The 9,096-nt window shown below is 47.9% G+C and overlaps 1 protein-coding gene and 1 non-coding gene across 2 annotated transcripts; both read left to right on the top strand.

Moving 5' to 3' along the window:
• Window positions 1–3,449: 3,449 nt before the first annotated feature.
• rpl29 (ribosomal protein L29) lies at window positions 3,450–8,837 on the top strand. Its single transcript, XM_072472605.1, has 4 exons — window positions 3,450–3,468; window positions 3,775–3,825; window positions 3,917–3,981; window positions 8,623–8,837. The coding sequence occupies exons 2-4, from the start codon at window positions 3,789–3,791 to the stop codon at window positions 8,710–8,712; spliced, it is 192 nt and encodes a 63-aa protein (XP_072328706.1). The 5' UTR covers window positions 3,450–3,468; window positions 3,775–3,788; the 3' UTR covers window positions 8,713–8,837.
• LOC140388672 (small nucleolar RNA SNORA71) lies at window positions 5,418–5,547 on the top strand. Its single transcript, XR_011934243.1, has one exon. It is a non-coding gene; the product is annotated as a small nucleolar RNA SNORA71 (small nucleolar RNA).
• Window positions 8,838–9,096: the final 259 nt, after the last annotated feature.

Genomic DNA, 9,096 nt, shown 5'->3' with positions numbered 1-9,096 from the left:
TCGGTCCATCTCCCGTTGGAAGACCGAGACCCCGTTTGTGACGCCAAAAGGGACCCTTAGGAAATGATATAATCGCCCGTCTGCCTCGAAGGCTGTGTACTTGCGGTCACTTGGGCGGATGGGGAGCTGATGGTAGGCGGACTTGAGGTCCACGGTGGAGAAGACTTTATATTGGGCAATCCAATTGACCATGTCGGATATGCGGGGGAGAGGGTACGCGTCTAGTTGTGTGTACCTGTTGATGGTCTGGCTATAGTCTATGACCATCCTTTGTTTCTCCCCTGTCTTCACTACTACCACCTGCGCTCTCCAGGGACTATTGCTGGCCTGGATTGTGCCCTCCTTTAATATCCGCTTCGGACTTCGGGCCGAATGAAGGTCCGGTCCTGGGCGCTGTACCGTCTGCTCCTAGTGGCGACGGGTTTGAAATCCGGGGTGAGGTTCGCAAACAAGGACGGGGGTTGCACCTTGAGGGTAGCGAGGCCGCAGATAGTGAGTGGGGGTATTGGGCCGCCGAATTTGAATGCAAGGCTCTGTAGGTTGCATTGAAAATCTAATCCCAGCAAGGTGGTGGCACAGAGTTGGGGAAGGACGTTTAGTTTGTAGTTTTTGAACTCCCTCCCCTGCACCGTTAGGAAAACTATGCAGAATCCTTGGATCTGTACGGAGTGGGATCCTGCAGCTAGGGAAATCTTTTGTGCACTGGGATAGGTGGTCAAGGAACAGCGTCTTACCGTGTCGGGGTGGATAAAGCTCTCCGTGCTCCCGGAGTCGACTAGGCATGGCGTCTCATGGCCGTTTATTAGCACCGTTGTCGTCATCGTCTGGAGTGTCCGGGGCCGAGCTTGATCGAGCGTAATTGAAGCGAGACGTGGTTGTAGTAGTGGAGTGGGATCCGTTGTTGCCGTCCAAGATGGCGTCGGGGATGGACAAAATGGCCGCCCCCATACATCGCACGTGGCTGGTGGGTCACAAGATGGCGACGGGGTGGACTACGCGTCATACAGGTCTGGGGCGGTCCAAGATGGCGGCACCCTTCCTCCCCTCGTGGTGGCCGGGACCCAAAATGGCAGCATCTGCGGGTCGCACATGGGGCGCTGAGGGGGCTGGGGAGCGCTAGGACCGCGCGGAGCTCCCTCACCGGGGACAGCGGTGGTCAGGACCCAAGCTGGTGGCGCCGGCGGGTCAGACGTGGGGCACGGGGTGGGGGGGTTAGGGACGCACAAAACTCCCTCTTCTCAGTGGAGAGTGGTGGCCGGGACCCAAAGCGGTAGCGCCGGCGGGTCATACATGGGGTACGGGGAGCGTAAGCGGCGTGCAGGGCTCCCTGTTCTCCCAGGACCGCGGTGGTCGGGACCCAGAGCGGCTGCGCCTGCGGGTCGTACATGGCGTGCTGGGGGGGTTGTGGCACGTAAACGGCTTGCAGAGCTCCCTGTTCTCCCGGGACAGCGGCAACCTCGCGGGACCGGCACACAACCGCGTAATGGCCCTTTTTCCCGCAGCTCTTGCAGATAGCTGCGCGGGCCGGGCAGCGCTGCCGGGGGTGTTTCGCCTGGCCGCAGAAATAACAGCGGGCGCCCCCGGTGCGACTCGGCATTTGGACCGCGCAAGCCTGTGGGGTGTCGGGGGGTGGGTTTGTCGCGACGGGCACGTACAGAGCCCAATGGGCTGCCGCGCAGTCAGGGCCATAGGCGCGGGTATTACGCGCGGCCACGTCTAGGGAGGCTGCTAGGGCCCGGGCCTCTGAGAGTCCCAGCGACTCTCTTTCTAGAAGTCTTTGGCGGATTTGGGAGGAATTCATACCTGCCACAAAAGCATCGTGCATTAACATGTCCGTGTGTTCATTTGCGTTCACCGAAGGGCAGCTGCAGGCTCGTCCCAAAATCAGCAGCGCGGTGTAGAATTCGTCCATCGATTCTCCGGGACCTTGCCGTCTCGTCGCGAGCTGGTAGCGAGCGTAGATTTGGTTAACTGGGCGGACAGAGAGACTTTTCAGTGCTGCGAACGCCGTCTGGAAATCCTCCAAGTCTTCGATGAGGGAGAAGATCTCCGTGCTCACCCTCGAGTGCAGGACCTGTAGTTTTTGGTCTTCTGTGACCCGGCCGGTGGCCGTTCTGAGGTAGGCCTCAAAACAAGTCTGCCAGTGTTTGAAGGCTGCTGCCGCGTTCACTGCGTGGGGGCTGATCCTCAGGCATTCCGGAATGATCCTGAGCTCCATAGTCCTTTTTAGGCACGCTTAATAAATTGTAGCGCACAAAGACTCCGTGAGACGAATAGCATGAAGTCGCTGAGGTTTTATTAAGCGTGTCTGTTCCCCCACAGCTCAATAGTAGACTGGCCTGCAGGGGAGGACTCCGGCTTCTTATACTCCGCCTTCAGGGCGGAGCTAGAGGTCAACGGCCAACCAGGACCTGGGATCTGTCAGCCAATGACATTAGGGCTTCCAGTCCCACATGACCCCCAATACATACTACCACAGGAACATAACTGGTCCACCACAGTGAAAGTTGCCAAAGTCCCAGAAGACTAGGCTGCTCTCCCCTTTGGGAGAGAGAGCCGACTGATTTAACCTAAGGGTTACCACACCTCAGGTGCAATGTTTTTTTTAATATTCGCAGACTGTGCCAGAATTTATTACCCATTCCTAATTGCCCTTGAGAGGGCAGTTAAGACTCAACCACATTGCTATGGCTCTGGAGTCACATATAGGCCAGTCCAGGTTCCCTCCCATTGGACCCAGATCCGCCACCCAGTGTGGAGAGGGACGAGGACCTACTTGTGAACCTGTGCCTGGGCCTGGCCAAACATGCCATAAACAGGCCCAGGCCGCGGGCGACTGAGGGAGTCATCCGACCTGACCGTCTGCCCCGGCTACATTCAGGGCCAGCAGTCCCTGGACAGGAAACATGCGATGTCCACAGGCACCATTGGGGCCTTCCATGACCGGTGGGCACTGCGGGGGTCTGTGGATGCTCTATCGACCCTTTTAATCACATTTTGGTTTGACATTTTAAGCTTCATTTGCAACCGTTTCTTGTTTAAGGCCATATCCCTTTAAGGGGCTGCCCCTTTTACTTTGCTGTTCAGTTTATTTAATGTAGTTTAATTCCTCTCCACCAAAATAGTTGGACCCAGCACCGCAGCACTAAATTTCATTACAATTTTAAAAGGAAATAAAATAACATTGATCGAATCTGTGGAGAAAGAATCAGTTAATCACCTTTCATCAGAACCTTACTGAAAATGATTACCCTGGTCATTGAATGTGATGGACGGTGAACATTTGGGGATAAATCCTCAGACAGGATCAAACCCGCTTCCTAAGCGGAACCTTTGTGCTGGTTCAGCGCCGCCGCCGGACGCGCCGGATGGGACTGGGGGGAAGGTCGGAGGAAGGCACACTGCCTGTTAAATCCCGGCGTCCTTGGTGGTTGGCCTTTCCTTTCCGGTTAGGTGGTGGAGGAGGAGGTGAGGCTTTTTTATCGGGACCCATCCGCCTTATGGAGCTATCCTGGGAGTGCGGCGGCGATGTATTCGGGTCGGCGGGAGGGGGAGGATGGGGGAGAGCAGAATATTTATGGGGGGTGGTTAGTATTCAATGATTGATTTAGGGAGAGAGCTCGGTTGGGACATGAAGCAGCTTTCCTTGGAGTTGGCGGTGGACAGTCCAGTGAAAGTGGTATTGCCGGTTCCTGCCAAGAATCTCCAGCAATGAGGCCAGGAGAGGGAGGTTACAGTGTGTGTATATATAAATGTGACACTTTGCTCTTTCAGATCAGGTAAGAGTCATGGCCAAGTCCAAGAATCATACCAACCACAATCAGTGTAAGTCTGAGGCTGCTGTTCTTCCATCATTTGGCTTTCCTTTGATTTGTTTGCCAACTTTTTTTTAAAAACTCGTTCTATTCCTTTACAGCCAGCAAGTGGCACAGGACAGGGATCAAAAAGCCCAAGTCTTATCGATTTGAACCCCTGAAAGGAGTAAGTATGTTAGCTGGGTGTCGGTGCTGCTTATGCTTTCTGGTGCATGCCTAACAACATTACGGACTCCACAATGTGTGTCAACTGAGTCTCTGCAATGCAGAGTGAACTGTAGTTGCAGATAGATCATAGACTTTGCTTTGAAACCCATTTTGCAAACACCCACAGTGAATACTGCCAAACCTGTGTTCCCTGCTGATTTCCAGCATCAAATCTTTTCACTCTGGTACAAAACGTTTTGGTGGGCTCTGTAGACACGGCTTATATCTTTCCCTGTAAGAGGTGACAAGCAGATCTGGTTCTTTACCATTCCAAAGTTAAGCTGCGTTCTGTCCCGTCTGAAAGCATGATGCAGCCAGCATTGACCATGGCCAGGTGTCCCTGGAGAGGGAGCATGCAGTGGGTGTCCATAAACACTACCTGTGCCTGCTGGGCCCCACAGGGACTGGTGCTTCATTGACTCAATCACATTAATTTATTTGGTTCAACCAAAATAGTTGAAATCAACATTAGCGCTGATGAAGGCTCATGTGACGAAGCAAGTGCTTGTCACAAATGATACCTTCACAGTAGTAAGTTAAAGGTTTTTGATTTTGTATCAAATTTGAACGCTGTCGATACTACCTTTGCCTGTTCTGGCTCAGTTGGTAGCACTCTTACCTTATGATTCAGAAGGTTATGGGTTAACGTCCCAACCGGTAGACTGAAGCATAAATGTTTAGGCTGACAATGAAGTGTGATGGGTGCTGTCTTTCAGATGAGATGCTAAATCAAGGCCCTGACTCCCTCTAGGTGAGAGTAAAAGCACTATTTTCAAGAAGAATTATCCCCAGTGGACTGGGAGTCTTTATTTGACTACAAAATGGTTTGGGATATTATTGGGTTGTGAAAAATGCTATATAAATTAAATCACCTTTTCCTCTTAATTCAGTGCATCAGTTTGACTAATTTGCAAAGTAAAGTAGGTTTCATTCAAAAAGCACAGAATTCCATCAGAGCATCGTAACATACCTTACGAGCAGCTAATTATCTAATTATTTTTAAAATATTTGCTTTTCACACTAAGTCTCGTAGGTGCCTCGTTAATTTTCAGATAGCCGCCTTTTATTGGGGCATCAGGAAAACTCCTCCGTGTTCTTGAAATGCCACAGGATCTTTCCCATCCACTTAATTAGGCAGGAATGGGGCCTTGGTTTAAAGATCTGAAAGATGGTGCTATCAACATATGGAAGTGCTGTACCCCAGTGCATTACTGTAGTGTTCTGCAAGTACCATTGTGTTAAATGGAAAGTAATCATTTTGACTAGCGAAAGGCTATATGTGAATTATGTTCTTCATTAGTTTGGTAACAATGCTGCTTTTATGAGTTCTGTTGTCTTCTAAATATAGATGCATTTATAAGGTTGCAGGTTACGGTAATTTCTTGTAAGGATTGCACCTGCATTCGAAAGTGATTATGGTATTTACCATTACCAGATCATTGATACTGCAGGGAGATTAAATCAAAAAAACTTCCCCGTGTTTATTGGAGCATCAATCTCCATTAAACCTCGTAGCTTTTGGACACTATTATTAACTTCACATTGAGCTTTTAATTGGCTCTTCTACAGTTTTATTCTTTCACAGTTTTTAGCTGGTACAGTACTGCTGCCTCCTCTGTCCATTTGTTTACTTTAGCAAGTTTGAGAAAAACAGTTGAATTTGGAACTTGAATGTTTATCATAGGAATTAGTTACAGTGCAAAAGGAGCCCATTTGACCCATCGTATCTGCACTAGCTCTGTATGAGCAATTCATTTGATGTCATTCTCCTGCCTTTTCCCTGAAACCCTGCAGAATCTTCCTTTTTGGATAAGCCTAATTGAATGCTCTGATAGAAACAGCCTCCACCACACTCTGAGTGCATTCCAGACCGTAACCACTCGCTACATGAAATCATTTTCCTGCATCGCTTCTCCACCTTTTGCCAATTATTTTAAAGCTGTACCCTCACTCACAAGCATGAATCTTAACTTTGTCAAACCCCCTCGTGATTTTGAATCCCTCGATTAAGTGTCCCCTCAGCTACCGTTTCTCTGATCTGTCTTCATAACTGAAGTTCCTTGTCCCTGGAACCATTCTCGTTTCAGGGCTCTTTCCAGTGCCATCACATTCTTCCTGAAGTGTGGTACCCAGAACTGGATATAATACTTCAGCAGAGACTGAACTATTGTCTTGTACAAATTCAACATAACCTCCTTCCTCTTGTACTCACTGCCCCTTAATGCTTTATTAACTGCTCTCTCAACATGTCCTCCGCCTTTAATGACATGCACTTAGACACCCAGGTTTCTCTGCTACTGCACCCGCTTTAAAGTTGTACCCTTTATTTTATATTGTCTCGACTAAAACAAATCACTTCATGCTTCTCTGCATTCAATTTCATCTGCCACCTGTTCCACTAACGTAGAATGCATCCTATTTGGCTGCACCACAGTTTGTATGCCAACTGCTCGGCCCAAGACCGTAAGAAACTACAGACTCTGTCTACTACACCTCCCACAGCCTTGGGAAAGCGGACAGCATAACCAAAGACCCCTCCCACCCAGGTTATTCTCTCTTCCATCGGGCAGGAGATACAAAGGTCTGAGAACACACCAACCAATTTAAAGCAGGTTCTTCCCTGCTATTACCAGACTCCTGGATGACCCTCTTATGGACTGAACTGATCTCTTCACACATCTTCTCTACTGAGTAGCATTACACTCTGTATGCTTCACCCGATGTCTTTGCATTTACTTTGTGTATTTATCATGTGTTCTGTGTTTTTCATGTATGGTATGATCTGTCTGGACTGTACGCGGAACAATACTTTTCACTATACTTCTGTACACGTGATAAATCCAACTTGTCCATGTCCTGAAGTTCTACACTGTCGTCCTCATAGTTCACAATGCTTCCAAGCTTCATATCCATAAATTTTGAAATTGTGTCAACAGCCAGATCATTAATGTATATTAAGCATCCTAAGCTGGGGGAACTCCATTACAAACCTTTCTCCAGCTGAAAAACATCCATTAACCACTTCTGTTTCCTGTCACTCAGCCAATTTCATATTCTTGTTGCTATTGTTCTTTTTGTTCCATGAACTACATCTTTGCTTATAAGTCTGCACTGCATTAAATACCTTTTGGCAGTCTATATACATCATATCAACAGCATTGTCCTCATCAACCCTCTATGTTACCTCTTCAGAAATTTCCACAAAGCTAGTTAGTTAAACATGATTTAGCCTGCACTTCTCAACATACGTACCACCCTCTGTGTAAAAGTTGCTCCTCGGGTTCCCATTTAATTTCTTTCCCTTCTTAACTTCGACCTATGCCCTCTAGTTCTCGATTCCCCAACCCTGGGAAAAACATTTAAGTGCATTCACCCTATCCATGTCTCTCATGATCTTGTACACCTCCATACAGTCACCCCTCAGTCTCCTACGCTCCAAAGAAAAAAGTCCTAACATGTCCAATCTCTTCCTATAACTCAGTCCCGTGAATCCTAGTAACATCCTTGTAAATCTCTGCTGCACCCTCTCCAGATTAATAACATCTTTCCTATAGCAAAGCGACCAAAACTAAACACAATACTCCAGGTGCGACCTCCCCTACGCCCTGTACAACTGCAACATAGCTTTCCGACTTCTATGCTCAGTGCCCTGACTGATGAAGGTCAGCACGCCAAAAGCCTCCTACGCTGCCCTATCTACCGGTGACTGACCTTTAGAGAACCTTTTACACACAGGGTGGTACATAAGTGGAATGAGCTGCCGGAGGAAGTGGTTGAGGCAGAGACATTGGCAGCATTTAAAAGACATTTGGACAGATGCATGGATAGGAGAGGTTGAGAAGGATATGGGCCAAATGCAGGCAAACGGGGTTAGCTTGGATGGGCTTTTTGGTTGGCTTGGACCGAAGGGCCTGTCTCTGTGCTGTAGATTATATGAATCTGAGCCTTTTTTGTCTGCCTCCCAAGATTTGCCTGAATTCCAAATTTCCTCTGTTCCACGATACTCCCGAAGGTCCAACTGTTCACTGTGAAAGTCCTACCTTGATTTGACTTTCCAAAATGCAACACTGTTTCTCGGCCCACTTCCCAAGCTGATCAAGAACCTCCTGCAATTTTTTTTTTTTTAATTTGGAGTACCCAATTATTATTTTTTCCAATTAAGGGGCAATTTAGCGTGGCCAATCCACCTAACCTGCACATCGTTTGGGTTGTGGGGGTGAAACCCACACAGACATGGGAAGAATGTGCAAACTCCACACGGACAGTGACCCGGGATTCGAACCTGGGTCCTCAGCGCCGCAGTCCCAGTGCTATCCACTGTGCCACATGCCGCCCTTGCTGCAATTTTTGATAACCTTAGAACATTACAGCGCAGTACAGGCTCTTCGGCCCTCGATGTTGCGCCGACCTGTGAAACCACTCTAAAGCCCATCTACATTATTCCCTTATTGTCTGCAATGCCAGCTATTTTAATGTCATTTGCAAACTTCTTGATCATGCCTTGTACATTCTCGTCCAAATCGTTGATATAGATAACAAACCGCTAATGTTGATTTAAGTACAGTGTCTTACGGTGCATCCACTTTTTTTTTGTCTCCAGGTAGATCCCAAGTTCCTGAGAAACATGCGGTTTGCTAAAAAACACAACAAAAAAGGAGCAGCTAAGGCTTACAGCAAACAAATAAAGTAGTGATCGTGAAGAAAAGGACTGGCAGTGTTGACGATTTAACATTTACTGTCCTTGAGGATGGCAGCCATGTGATATCTTGTTTTCCAAATTGTTTATTTTGAATAAAATCTAAGTTGGGACTTCAATTTCCAGTGCTGTTGTTTTTGAGTAGAGACCTTCGCTGAGCAAGCAGATCCCATCTGTGTAGGAATACCCCATCAAATGTTCAATTTCACATTTCTGCTATCTTCATCTCGCACGTCCATCTTCAATTTTTCTACATGCATTTATTCACTGTTCTAACTCCCATGATGCCGCACGTTCAGTTTCTTCATCTCTGTTCAAAGGGTTCATGTTAATTTACAGCATTCAATGCAATTGTTTAAATGGGTTCTGGCAAACACG

Source organism: Scyliorhinus torazame, chromosome 13, assembly GCF_047496885.1.
Source record: "Scyliorhinus torazame isolate Kashiwa2021f chromosome 13, sScyTor2.1, whole genome shotgun sequence".
NCBI lineage: Eukaryota > Metazoa > Chordata > Chondrichthyes > Carcharhiniformes > Scyliorhinidae > Scyliorhinus > Scyliorhinus torazame.
Note: the sequence above shows the minus strand (reverse complement) of the source record. Positions and strands in the feature narration are given on the sequence as shown.